This window comes from Paroedura picta, chromosome 1 (assembly GCF_049243985.1).
Source record: "Paroedura picta isolate Pp20150507F chromosome 1, Ppicta_v3.0, whole genome shotgun sequence".
Classification (NCBI taxonomy): domain Eukaryota; kingdom Metazoa; phylum Chordata; class Lepidosauria; order Squamata; family Gekkonidae; genus Paroedura; species Paroedura picta.
This window is the reverse complement of record NC_135369.1, coordinates 62,015,651-62,030,567: the sequence shown is the minus strand read 5'-3', so window position 1 is coordinate 62,030,567 and position 14,917 is coordinate 62,015,651. Positions and strand designations below refer to the sequence as shown.

At 42.6% G+C, this 14,917-nt stretch overlaps 1 protein-coding gene across 3 annotated transcripts in view; it reads left to right on the top strand.

The window, feature by feature from the left end:
• ENAH (ENAH actin regulator) overlaps positions 1-14,917 on the top strand; it is a 137,961-nt gene that overhangs the window by 86,303 nt on the left and 36,741 nt on the right. For all 3 annotated transcript variants that reach the window (XM_077340721.1, XM_077340726.1, XM_077340727.1), the window contains exon 4: positions 1,949-2,033. In XM_077340721.1, coding sequence (XP_077196836.1) covers positions 1,949-2,033 — 85 coding nt within the window. The remainder of the gene's footprint in view (positions 1-1,948; positions 2,034-14,917) is intronic.

Below are 14,917 nucleotides of genomic sequence, written 5' to 3'. Positions count from 1 at the left end.
TTTTAAATGTAATGCAATCTCTGTTTGGTTATATTTTTGAATAGTGGTCAGAAAAATCAACAAAAGTTGGTTACAGAAAGTCAGGGAAGTAGAAAATAAAATTTTGGTGGGAACCCTGTATACATGAAAAACAGTTTTGGCCTTTCCTTTTGGGTTTGATCCAGTTGCATCATTTAGAATAATGCTACTCATACTTATCCTCTGCTTTTCCCTAGTAGCAGATTGATGTTGTCTAACTTGGGAGTACAGTCTGCGAGTTTGTGTGTGTGTGCTATTGTAGAATTTTTTAGGTAAGAGATTATCAAAAGTAGCCTATCATTGTCCTCTTATGTACAGTATTAGTTGTAGTTGTAGTGTCCACTGCTGTTGTCTACAATAGATAGTTGTAGTGTCCACTGTTGTTGTCTACAATAGATACTCTGCTGCTATCTAGTAGTTACCCTTCAAGGATTCCTCTGCTTCACACTCCACTTGACAGAAGCCCCCAGAAAAGCTCTACACTCCGCCACCTCCAACTGGCTACGGATCCCTGGCCCTAAAGAGGCATGTCGGGCCTCAACAAGGGCCAGAGCCTTCTCGGTCCTGGCAACCACCTGGTGGAATGAGCTCCCCGAAGAGATCAGGGCCCTGCAAAAAGGAGCTCTTCCACTAGGCATTTGGTGGGGCCGACTGAGCCATAACACCTACAGGTTCCCCCCAGATTGAGGGACCGAACCTACTGAGGGATTGTCAAGTTATTGTTGAAGTGCCGTTCTAATTGTTCCAGTTGATATGTTGTTATTGTTATACTGTTATATTTGATTTTGATAGTGTTCTATGTGAATGTTCAAAAATGTTTTATGTAAACTGCCCAGAGCTGTAGGGAAGGGTGGTATAAAAATATAAATAAATTTATAGAGTTAAACCCCTTATGATATCACTCTCAGCTATACTGAAACACGCAAAATCTCCTTACCTCATTAAGAGCCTGAGCTTCTGGAGAGGGCGATATATAAATATAATATAAATAAATAAATAAATAAGAGTGTGCATCCAAGTGGAGATGATGAAAGCAGAAGAGAGAAAAACAATTACAGACTATTTGGGTTGCCAAATAGTCACAAATATTGATTTAGATGCGCCCAATCTGTTAATTTATCCAGTTTCACTTTTAAAGTCTTTTAAAATAAAGGTTGTGGATATATTTTTGCAGTTGTTCCCATATCAGCAATCATAGGATATCTTCATTTATAAACTAAGGCCTAACACTGTTTTAGGATTTTTAGGTTTTGATATTCTTAAGACTTTTCTCCCCTGAGTGGAAACAACTGGGCATGTCCACCACCCATACAAGTAGTTTGCCAATTTCTGCCCATATTTCCAACTTCGATGTAATTTGTCAGTGAAGGTTTTTTCTTAATTTCTATCCTCGCCGGAAAAATAGCTCAGTCCTCCAGAATGTTTGTGCTGTGTGAAGAAATGCTTCCTTTTGTATTATGCCTTCCTATGGAGAGAAAAGTGGTGTTGAAGGTAAATGAATAAAACTGTAGGATTTTAATAAGACCTCAATATTATGTTCCTACATCTGTATTTTCAGTTATGATTATTTCCCCCCTATTTCTTGGTTCAGTGTTAGGTAAGTTCTTGGATTTTAGTCTTGTTCCCCCAAATTGGACATTTTAAAGCAATGGTTTGGCAGTACATAGAATTCATGAAAATGTGTTTAGTTTTAATGAGCTGAACTGCCACAGTTCCGAACTTGTGTATTCTTTTTGAGTTCTTCATCCATTTGCAAGTAAACTTGTTCAGAAAAACTGTAAGGCCATTTGTCATGATGCTCTTTTATTTCATCTGCTGTTGGTGCTTTGCTTTATTGAAAAGAAAATTAATGAGCAAAAATGACTTTAGATTTTTATCAACCTTTATACACAAACCTGAAATATAAGATCTAACTTCTATCTTTATCTAGGTCCAACACTGCCTCGACAAAATGCACAACTTCCCCCACAAGTGCAAAATGGCCCATCACAAGAAGATCTGGAAATTCAGAGAAGGTAAGTGTACTTATATAAAACATAAATGCTTAATTTCCTTGTAATGGGAAAGGTTTTGAGCGAGTGAGTTATCAGAAAGCCATGCCACAGCTCTACCTATCTAGACATGTATGGTAACAGTAGTATAAATTTTGACCATTATTTCTCTCATCCCAAAATTAGGGAATTGCTATTGTCAACATTTACTATTTAAAGTTAGGTTAAAAGTTCAGTTTAGCTATTCTGTTTTAGTTTACTTCCTGTGGTTTCAAACCAGAAAACAAAATAATTACTTCTGCAGGGCCTAGATGGAGTATTTCAGTTATCATACCTTGCCATGCTATACGATAGTATTCAAACTTTGCTTCTCTCTCTGCATCCAGCATTGGAAATGGGTTTCAAAACTTAGTTTGATAAAGAGGTAGAGGTTATTGTATGTGTGTTTACATGTGTTTCTGTCCCAAGGACAAATTCTGTTGGATATACAAAAGTAGGATTTTGCCACAAGCCTTAGTGTGGAATAACTTTCAGCCTAAATTCAGATGGGTTAGCCATGTTGATCGGAAGACGCAGAACAAAGTTTGAGCATGAAAAACCTAGAATAAAACTTGGTTGGCACCACTGGACTCAAACTTTGTTCATTCAGCCTGAATGTTTAATATTTCTGCAGATACTAGAAAGAGTAGGTAGAATAGGTATTTCCCATAAAGCTGGAAAATGATACTTGATTAGAAACAAATGTTGAATGTGTATCTAATTTAATTTTACCTTCCTTTTAAAAAGTCCCTCTTATTTTTCTTTTTGTTAGGAATTCAGGGTTATGTGTGGCGGCGGCCGAATCAGGCCAACGCAGCCAGCGCTGCGGGGGGGGGGGGGGAGTCACCGGTGCATCAGTCGGTGCACACCCGCAGGTCCGGAACTCTGCACCTGTGTGTGTGTGCCAAGTTGCACACCGTGCCCATGCCTCCACGCCCGCATCGGCCTGGAATGGTCGATTCAGATGCCGCCACACACAACCCTAAGAGGAAGATCTCAACCAATGGGATCTCAACCAATGTTTATGGGGGTTGTTCCCTTAGAGAAACTGAAAAATAAACCAGTTGGATGTTTGACAGGAAAGACAGGATGTTTGACAGGGGTACAAAACACACAGAAAATGAAAATAAGCACACAGCTGGCTAAGAAAATAAGGGAGCAAAGTATTGTTAGGGAAGGTGATATTTACCAATCTAGACAAGAAGAGGTCCATGGAGACAGCAGCCAAACAGTCTTTCACTGAAGTAGAGGGGAAGCCTACATGCAAGTAGGAGTGTTTGTAAAGTGCTGAGAACACACAGATGGGACTGGGCCAAGATGCCCATATTTTATAAAATGGAATGCTCCCTGAGGCTATGCCGATGTATTTGTCTCCAAAACAGTGAATTGTTGAGTGTTCCAGAGTTAAACCAAGAATTGTTAGGAAAGTGTGATGAGATTTATCTAAGGTGAACTATGGGCACAAATTGTTCTTGATGGCCCTTTGTGTATCAGACAAGAATGCTATCAGATTTGGCAAAGGTGTTAAGAACTGTTAAATTAGTGTAAATGTATGCATGGAAAGTGAGGCTGGAATTTGATGAGATTAGTTGCATGTTTTTAAAAAAAACCTATTGTTTTAAATTAGTGGGTCAGCTACTTATACGTCCAGATTTGTCTCTGGCTTGTTGGGCCAGAGTGCCCTGTTGGACCAGACAATGTATTTGTATTTATGATCTGGCTGAAACCTATTTCTGGGTCATTTCCAGCCAAGCAACATACTTCATTTAATATTTGAAATGATATTGAAGGAAGGGTGTTCATAGATTTCTGTCTATAAATTGCCTCTCAATGAGAGGAGGGATCTGATCACTAACCCTGCAAAAATTTATTGTTTATACACACTGGAAGTCTAATGTCTACAGTAAATAGCATTATTTTTTTTAGAAAACTGCTCTTTGCTCTTTATTCATTTGTCTGGTGAATGCTTTTCAGTGCCGGTTGGAAACATTTTTCCTGATTGGTATTACTGCTTCATTTACTGTGTCTATTCACAATGCCACAAAGAATAATGCTCGTGCTATTTCAGTGCTCATAGCTCTCTTCTGTGCTGACTTAATTCTTTTTTAAACTTGAAGTGATGTTTGAGTTGTGAGTTGCCTTGAACTTTTTGATTATGGGAGTTAGATAAAGCTTTTTTAACTAAATGTCGTAATCCAGTGCAATATCTCATCTATGTTCAGGCCAAAGCCCAGACCAGTTTATCTTCAGAAATGAAGCTACATTGGGGACTTTAAAAGAATGGCATGGATCCAGGATTTATGCAGATGGAAGGCTGTTAATTTTTGCTGATTTGCTTCTTGTGCTGTTCAGGGGGGGGGGGAGCTGTTCTCTCAGAGCACCCTTTCTGTGGGCATTTTGGACTGCAGAGGAGGAAGGAAAAAGTCATTCTGAGTGGATAGAAGTCCTTTCCATAGAAATTACTGGTTGATCAAAGCCAGTTCTCTGAACTTTTAACTGTAGTTATGATTGGTCTATCTAGATTATGGGAAAATGTAGCTCTTGCTGGAATCGCATTATATACTCGCATATAAACTGACCCGCATATAAGCCAAGGGACCTAATTTTACAACAAAATCTGGGCAAATTTATTGACTCGCATATAAGCCGAGGATGGGAAATACAGCAGCTACTAGTAAATTTACAGGGTGGCCTAAGTGCTTAATCCATGCTCCATCATCACAGGCTCTCCCATCCAGCCTCCCCCTCCAACAAATACAGAAAAATCAAGAGGATGAATAGCTGCTGGCTTTTGTACTCCACTTGTCACTAACCAAAGGAGTCTCAAAGTGGCTTACAATTGCCTTTCCTTCCTCTCTTGATGCCAGACACCCTGAGAGCTCTGACAGACCCGCTCTGTGAGAACAGCTCTGGCAGTAGAACCAAACAGTGCCCCTCAGGCCAGCAAACCAGAGCAGAACAACAGTACCCGAAGTTGGAAACCTACTACAACAACATTTACCAAACTGGGGGCTACAGTGCCCCCCAGAACAAAACACTGAAAGAAAGAACTGTAAAACTGAAAACTGAAAGAAAGAACTGTAAAAATCAATTTTTAAAAGAAACACAACCCCAAGAGGAAAAGGCAAACAATACTGCCCCTCAGATAAAAGAAGAAAAAAACACTAGGAGAAAAAAACAGTAAATCCCAAAGCACCCCAAAACCCACCCCACCCACAGAATATGAAAAGAAGGGGGGGATTATCAAAATCCCTCAGTCAAACCATTTATGTCCTACAAGCTGCCAGAGGAAGCTCAGCTTTCAATATCTTTGCAGAAGGCAATGGTTGTCTGGGAGCAACTAGCTCACTTGCAAAAAGTTCAGCTTGCAAAGGCAATGCTACGAATGGCTGGCTGGGAGCAACAACCTCAGCTTGCAACAACCTTAGCTTGCAAAGGCAATGCTGTGATTGGCTGGCTGGGAGCAGGCTGCTATTTTAATTACCCGCGTATAAGCTGAGGAGGACTTTTTAGTGCTAAAAACTGTGCGGAAAAACTCGGCTTATATGCGAGTATATACGGGACTTTCTGATTGTTCTGTAATGTATAGGAATTTGAAATATTAAAGACTAGTAATTAAGCCAGGTTAAATACAGCGGGCGCTAGGACGGCAATGGGGGCTTGGGGGGTGGCTGTGCGGGCTGGGAGTGGTCGGGCGCGGTCTGGAGGCTTTGGATGGGCTTGGGCGAGGGCGTCCCGCATTGGCTGGGGGCTTGTGTGGATGTGTAGCTGGCGCCGGTGTACCTGAGATGTCGGTGGAGAGAGGCAAATTGGTGGATGTCATAGCGGCATCCTGTCCAGCGGCCACGGCCTGTGCCAGAGCCAGCCACTGGCAGCAGAGGCGGTGGGAGTCTCGTGTGCGTGGCCAGTGCCATTGTTGCCAGCGCCGCCGTTTGAGGAGTGGTGGCGGGCAGCAGCACCTGGAAGCTTCACGGGTCGGCGTGGAGGTCCTCTGTCCGTGCGAAGGGAGTCCACGGCAGCCGGGTGCAGGGCGGCTGCTGGGGACTCCCTGCCCGGCGGCCTGACGCGGCGGGAGGCGCTTTGCGCCTCCCGACGCGCCAGGCTGCCGGGCAGGGAGCACCCGCCAGCCGCGCGTAGCGTCAGGCCGCCGGTAAAGGAGCAACTGCGAGCCGCGCTGTGCGCGGCTCGCAGTTGCTCCGGCGGGGAATCGAAGGGACCAATCAGCTTCGTGCCTGCCGATTGGTCCCTCCGATGGTCTGTCCGGAGGAAGGGGCCCATCGGCACCCTTCCTCGTCCCGCCTTCACAGCCCTTACAGCTTTATTTAGACCGCGGCGCCGCGGGCTGTGTTAAGATGCTTGGAAAATATTAAGATACTTGGAATTAGAAGTAGGGATTAAGAGTTACGTTTTGGTTTGCTTTACTACTTGTTACATCTCAAGGGTTGGATATTACCTGGTTATAATGTAAAGATCTTGAACCAGTACCTTAATATTGTGGTTAAATTGATATGTGTGGGTGAGTTGAAACTGAATCCTGGTGTGGGGTGGCCTGTATAGAGCACAGCCAGAGGGTCATCTCCAGGCTTTTTTCCAGCAGGAGGATGGAGAGTGTAGGGATGGAGTGGAGAAGGCATGGAGTCCAGAGTCCTACTGCTTACCTCCTGCTGGCTCCTTGTCCTCTTGGGAAGTGGCAGGAGATGGAGGAGGAAGCTGGGGGTAGGGAAGAGCCTCTGATTGGCCCTCAGTGGGGGAAGGTTCTCATTTCATTGGGGAGAATGCTTCCCCGGTGAGTGCCAATCAGGTGCATATCATCAGAAAGACACAACACTTTCTATGTCGTATGATTAGAGAACAGGGAATTGCTTTTATAAGGGGACAAGCCAGGAACTTCCCCCAGTGTTTCCTCTTCTCCTGAAAGCCTCCTGTTCCTGCTTCCTTCCCTGCTTCCTACCCATCAGCCAACCTACTTTGCTTCCCTGACTTCAGGTTTCCTTTGTTGCTCATCCTGACACCCTTTGCCTATATAACCCAGTGGTGCAGGGGTGGCTGCCAGTTGTATGCTGGAGAATCAGCACAGAATTGTAGGGTACCTCACTTTCTTCCATATCCTTCTCCCTACACTATTTCCTTTTTTCTTCCTCCTGGCAACTCTTCCCTATTTCCTTTTCGCTTTCCTATCCACTTTTATCTGCCCCCATCTTTAGTTATATGTATTTATTTTCTCCACAGTGGAAACCCAAAGCAGCTTACATCATTCTTATCTCCATTTTATTCTTAGAATCATAGAATCATAGAGTTGGAATCATACAGGCCATCTAGTCCAACCCCCTGCTCAACGCAGGATCAGCCCTAAGCATCCTAAAGCATCCAAGAAAAGTGTGTATCCAACCTTTTCTTGAAGACTGCCAGTGAGGGGGAGCTCACCACCTCCTTAGGCAGCCTATTCCACTGCTGAACTACTCTGACTGTGAAAAACTTTTTCCTGATATCTAGCCTATATCGTTGTACTTGAAGTTTAAACCCATTACTGCGTGTCCTTTCCTCTGCAGCCAACGGAAACAGCATCCTGCCCTCCTCCAAGTGACAACCTTTCCAATACTTAAAGAGGGCTATCATGTCCCCTCTCAACCTCCTTTTCTCCAGGCTGAACATTCCCAAGTCCCTCAACCTATCTTCATAGGGCTCGGTCTCTTGGCCCCAGATCATCTTCGTCGCTCTCCTCTGTACCCTTTCAATTTTATCTATGTCCTTCTTGAAGTGAGGCCTCCAGAACTGCACACAGTACTCCAGGTGTGGTCTGACCAGTGCCGTATACAATGGGACTATGACATCTTGTGATTTTGATGTGATGCCTCTGTTGATGCAGCCCAAAATGGCATTCGCCTTTTTTACCGCTGCATCACACTGCCTGCTCATGTTTAGTTTACAATCCTCAAGTACCCCAAGGTCTCGTTCACACACAGTGTTACCTAGAAGCGTATCCCCCATCCAGTAGGCATGCTTTTCATTTTTCTGACCCAGATGCAGAACTTTACACTTTTCTTTATTAAATTGCATCTTGTTCTCATTTGCCCATTTTTCCATTGTGTTCAGATCTCATCGAACTCTGTCTCTATCTTCTGGAGTATTTGCCAGTCCTCCCAATTTGGTGTCATCTGCAAACTTGATGAGTAGTCCCTCCACCCCCTAATCTAGATCATTAATAAATATGTTAAAAAGTACTTGGTCAAAAAAGGAAAACAGGTTGGTCTGGCAGGACCTGTTTGGAGACAAATCCATGCTGACTTCCTTGGATCACCAAATTGTCCTCCAGATGTTTGCAGATCGCTCCCTTTAATATCTGCTCCATTATCTTCCCCACAACAGAGGTCAGACTCACTGGTCTATAGTTTCCCGGGTCATCCTTCCTCCCTTTTTTGAAGATCAGAATAACGTTTGCTCTCTTCCAGTCCTCCGGGACATCTCCGGTCCCTAATGAGGTTCCGAAGATGATGGACAAGGGCTGTGCAAGTTCTCTGGAAAGTTCTTTGCGTGCTCTTGGGTGCATTTTATCCGAACCAGGGGACTTGAACTCATCCAGTGCAGCTAAATGCCTCTCAACAACCTCTCTATCCATGTTAACCTGCCACCCAGACACTATCCTTTGGCTATGGCCATATCTAGATGTGCCTAAACACTTTGACCTGTGGGAAAAAACAGATGTAAAATAGGCACTAAGCCTTTCTGCTTTCTCTGCATCCTCCGTTAGAGTTTGTCCATCCGCACCCAACAGTGGGCCTATTGCCTCCTTTACGTTTGCTCCTCACATAACTGAAAAATCTTTTCTTGTTACAATGGGCTTCCCTGGCCAATCTTAGCTCACTCTCAGCTTTGGCCTTTCTGATGATTGATCTACAGTGCCTAGTAACCTGTAGGTACTCTTCTTTAGAGCTCTGTCCTTCCCTCCATTTCCTGAACATTTTCCTTTTCTTTCTTAGTTCCTCTTGAAGTTCTCTGTTCATCCAAATAGGCTTATTAGAGCTCCTGCAGTGTTTTCGTCTTTCTGGGATAGTCATTGATTGAGCATGCAATAGCTCTTGTTTGAGTAGCGCCCACCCTTCACATGCTCCCTTCCCTTCCAGCATTCTCGTCCATGGTATGACACTCATCATGTCTCCAAGTTTATTAAAGTTTGCCCTACGAAAATCCAACATCCGCGTCTGGCTACAAGCTTCCTTGGCTCCCCATCTCAAAAGGAATTCTATGAGGACATGGTCACTTCCCCCTAGGGTCTCCACCTCCTTCACCTCATCCACCAACTCTTGCCTGTTGGTCAGTATTAAGTCCAGTATGGCTAAACCTCTTGTGGGTTCATCTACCATTTGATAAATGAAATTGTCAGCCAGGCAGGTCAGAAACTTGCATGACTGAGGACGCTTTGCAGAGTTTGTTTCCCAGCACACATCTGGAAATTGAAGTCACCCATGATGACAAGGTCCTGACGCTTGGATATTTTCTCAAGCTTCTCACAAAGTGCAGCATCCACATCCTCTCGTTGGTCAGGCGGTCGGTAGCAGATACCAACCACCACACTGTTTGTTTTCCCCTCGCTTATTTTCACCCAGATGCTTTCCACTGTAGATATACTCTCCTTCACTAGAATTTCCTGACAGGTAAGCCCTTTCCTCACATACAGTGCCACTCCTCCACCTCTTCGATCTATTCTGTTTTTTCTGAACAGTTCATATCCATCCACCATTACATTCCAGTCATGAGAATCATTCCACCAAGTTTCTGTGATGCCTACTAGATCATACCTTTCCATCAGCATGAGAAGTTCCAGTTCTTCCTTTTTATTGCCCATGCTTCGGGCGTTAGTATAAAGACATCTGAATCCTTTTACTTTTGGTTCCCTATGAGCTGGCCTTGCCGGTTGGGCTGCCCCCGATTCTTGCTGCCGTCCTATGAGGTAGTGTATGTAGACAATGCATGACTGGCCCAGGGTCACCCAGTAAACTCATGGCAGAAGAGTGATTTGAACCTGGGTCTTCCAGATCCCACCTACTACACCACACCGACAATTTTGAAGTGGCTTCTGTTGAACAGTAGCAAGCAGCTGGTGCTGGGTGACTCATGCAATTTGCTTAGTAAGTTGTTCAGTGGTTGGTGCTAGGCCTAGCCCAATGAGTCCTCTCTCAAAGGCCAGTACAGTCCTAGAAAGGACTCTGCTGCCTCCCCCCCCCCCCATACCTTTCAGTGACAGAAACTAAAGCTTGAAGACTGCCAATGCAATTATTGTTACCTAAAAGTGACCATTTAGAGCTTTCATTTTAAAACACCGCAGACACTGCTTTTATTTATTTATACTTATATTTATATGCCACCCTTCCCTGGAGACTTACATTAGCCAAAGTACACGCACATATATATATATATATGTGCGTGTACTTTGGCTAATGTAATCAGATTTTTCTTCAGATCTGGATTTTTATCAGGTTGTAGCAAAATCCATGTTGTCTGTCCATGGCTCCAGTCTCTGGACCTCAGTCTTGGGATCTACATCCATATATTTGGTTATGATTTGGATATATTGAGAATCTGGGAACCCACATCGACTTATAGGATTTCCTATTTCTATCCTCCTGGAAGTCCATATCTTCTCACCTTTCCTTGCTTCCTTATCACTCACCAACCATCCTTTCTTTTATCTGCTCCCTCAGTCTTCAGCTTTATTTATTATGTATTAATATATTTATTTACACTCCATTTTCTTCCTAGTGGGGACCTAGGACAGCTTACATTGTTCTTCTTTCTCCTCTATTTTATCATCATAGCAACTCAGAAGAGTAGGCTAAGATAATGTGACTGTCACTAGATCATCCAGCAGGCTTCTTTGGCAGAGCAAGAATCTGGACCTCCATCTTCCCATTCTGACACACCAGTCACCTTACCACATAGGCTTTCAGCCTTCTCTTTCCCTGGGAATAATCTGGCACAGTTGCAAAAGTTGTGCAGTAGCAATTTGCTCAAGTAAGTTATGTAGCATCAAGTCATCTTCAACCAATGCTTCATCGTAGGAACATACTAGCAAGTTGCTTGGTGATTGCTGCTAAGTCTGACCCCAGTAAATCTTCCCTCCATGGCATGAGGAAGAGGAGCAAGGATGGACTGGGAGGCCAAAACAGGTCTCACCCTCCTTTACTGACAGGAACCAAGATTTAAAGGCTTGCAGTATTCTTGGGGTTGTGTAGCAACCCTCACATTGTCCACAGAAAATTCCTTTCTTAAAGGTACAGGTGCTGCTTCTATTATTTTGTGGGCTTTAACCTCCAGTAGTGGTGTGTGTGTTCTAGATTCCATATTGTTCCACAGACTTGGAGTTTTTCTCTGGTTTATGGAATGATCTCTCTTGCTTGCTTATGGCTCCAATCTCTGAATTTAAGTATCCACAGATTTGGTCATGTTGAAAAGGAGATACGTTGATGATAGATGTGTAGTCCATAACAGTGTATCTCCTTTCTTTTTCGACCTTGTCTTCTACTTTTATAACCAACTCTGTTTTTCGTATGTCATGCCGTAGACAAGTGTTTTTTTTGTTTGTTTTCATTGTCTTCTAATTCTGTCCTCCTTGTCCTACTAAATTATTTACTGAATGTTGTATACTGTCTGGTTTTTTTTAATGTTTTGAAATCTGTCTTGGGCCTCAAAAATACAGGCAGAATATAATTGAAGTAAATACAGGTTTTTATGCTTAAACAAAATGCTGGGAACATTGTGTAATGTTTAAGTTGTGTTTTATTGTTTGATCCTAGTAGACTTAATGGATCTGTATGGAAATAATTTTATTCTGCTTTTTAAAACTGTTCTTGCACTTTACAATTTGTCTTGGATGCTATCTATATAAATCTGCAGTCTAAAATATCTTCAAGGGGGTATTTTTGTAAGATCGTATTAGAACATCACATAAGCTAATCAATATTATAATATTGCAGGATGTTAACTGGGCAGGCTACTTTCCAGAATTACTTAGTGCTATATTTTTCTTAAGATTTTTGGAAGGTTTCCAGAAATACAAATTTAGTTTGACAATATGGAAAGATTTTGGAGGAGATCTACAGAGAAGATGATAAAGCATCTAGGAGGCATATCCTGTGAGGGAAGGCTGAAAGAACCAGGTACTGCAAGATTAGTTGAAGAAAAGACATGAGAAAATAAACTGTCAGGGCATTTCCGCACATTGAAAAAATTAGCGCTATGTCAGCCCAATGGTCTAATGCTAAATATAATGCACCTCCTGCCATTCTTCACCTCCTGGCTCTCTCACTTCCCTCTGCCGCCTTCTCTCATGCCTGCCTGTAATGGTGGAAGAGAGCTACGCTATACACGCACTTCTCCTCCACCTGTCAGTCACGCAAGTCAAGCAATCATCTTTCTCCATTTTTATTACATTGTAATCTTGTTTTATGGATTTTATTCTATGGTTTTACTGGGGTTTTATATGCTGTAACTTACCTCGAGCCTCCGGGGAGAGGTGAGTAACAAATCTAATAAATAATAATAATATATCTAATTAGTGTGGCAAGATCTATGGATACAAATCCAAAAACTGCATCTATGAAGAGACAAGATAGAGCTTTCCACAAACCTGAGAAGAGCCCCAGGTTTGCAGAAACATTTGGAAAAAATTCATTGAAGCAGGCTTTCTCAACCAGGGTTGCATAAAACCCTGGGTTTCTTGACGACCATGGAAGGATTTCCCGAATGGGTAGGAGTTAATTAATTTTTTATGATATATATTTTTAAATTTGTTAAACATTTATCGGATGATATGACCACATATGCTCATGTTGACCTGCTCCCCCCTCCCCAAATGAACAATGATGGGTCTGGAGGGGGGTCAAAAGGGGAGGGGCCTTGGGTGGCTTCCCAACCATATTCTGCATGATTTGCGCCACTTCTGGGGTTTCTCGAAGGCTGAAGAATGTTTCAGGGATTTCTCAGTAGTAAAAAAGTTGAGAAAAGATGCATTGAAGGGTGATATTCCCCAATAAGAGAAGCAGTGCCAGTTGTTTTTAAAATGAATGCCCTCTGTGGCTGTTGTTAGGCAACTACAGGAGGTATTCTTGTATCTACTGGAGACCCAAGCCACTGTGAGCCAGGATCCACTGAGAGTTTATGTCCTGATATTTTGTTACTGTACTGAAGAAAATTATTTATTTATGTGATTTATATCCCACCACTCCCATACCATGGCTCGTGGTGGGTCACAAGGTCCTCATTGAAATCCCAATTAAACCCCCTTAAACAGGCTTTGTTTGAACCAGAATCCTGTTCAACATGAATTATTGAGAATTTTTCCTCTGGCTTACCAAGGATTGGAAATAAATAAGACACATAATTCTTGATTAACAACTCGAATTAGTGTGTATCTATACACATGAACTGATTTTTTGTTCTGAGCCTTCAAACCTTGTCAGTGAAAGACGGGAGAAAGGAGTAGGGTCCTTTCCAGGGCTGTTCTGGGATTTGAGGGCTCATTAGGTTCAGCTCTGTCTGAAATGCCAGGAAACTTGCAACCATATTACTTGCCTTACATACCCAGATCCAGCTGCTTTCTACTATGCAACAGTAGCCATCCCATCAAAGGCTGTGTGGTTAGAGTTTCCAGGTAGGATCTGAGAGACCCAGGTTCAGACTTTCACTCAAGAGGTGGGCACCAACCTGGAAAATGGAAGTTTGTTGGATTTGTGGGTGGTCGCAGGTCAGGGGGAAGTCATGAACACTGAACCCGAATTTGCAATGACTTTCAGCTTTGGATCCCCTCTGGTGGGATCTCTCACGTTCGGTCTTCCTTTTGGTTTTGAAGCTTTCCCTTGTTTTACATTCAACAACAATTTCGTTGGCTTTCATTCACAGCCAAATCTTGATATTTCGCATTCCAGTAAATAATAAGTGTCAATTTCTCAGTAAATTTTTTGGGTTTGTGAATTAATACATTGTTTTTGACATTACAGCAGTTTCTCAAATTCCTTAGAAGTGCCTTGCTAGTAATCATGTATTAACTTGCAGTGAAAAACCATACAGTTATTAAATTCAAAAATATTACCGTCTTCTGTTCTGCCCTTTAGCTATCCGAGTAGAGCAACCTTAGGATCCACTGGGAGACCATATACAGTTATAACCTTAACTAATTGCAGTATTTTATGCCACAAAAGCTTTATTACAGAACAGTGTCAGAATATATTAATAAAATCTGTATTTGAACTCTTGACACTGTCACCAAATGCCCCAAACAGGATTATATATATATGTAACTATATGGTGTCAGATACTATTGATATTTCATCTTTATAAATATTTTCCCCCAATTCAGTTGGCATTAGATTTGAAGATTTTTCCAGATCTGTTTTTATTTAAAACATTTACTAACAGCCTTTTTCCCTTACAGAGCTCCAGGTGGCTATAAATGTAGAAGAAGAAGAGTTGGTTCTTATATGCCACTTTTCTCTACCCAAGGGAGGCTCAAAGTGGCTTACAGTCACCTTCCCTTTCCTCTCCCCACAACAGACACCCTGTGAGGTGGGTGAGGCTGAGTGATATCACTGCTTGGTCAGAGCAGTTTTATCAGTGCCATGGCAAGCCCAAGGTCACCCAGCTGAGGGTGTGCTGAATCGAACCCGGCATGCCAGATTAGAAGTCCGCACTCCTAACCACGACACCAAACTGGCATTGATGTAGATAAAATACATAAAAAATTAAGGCATCAAAATAGGACCTGATATAATTTTTCCTTCTCTGAAAAGAGGGAGCTCATTCCTCAAAGTAGGAGCAGCAAAAGAGAAGGTGTAGCAAAAGTAGCCCGAACTATGTTTTTTCATCTGCGCCAAGTG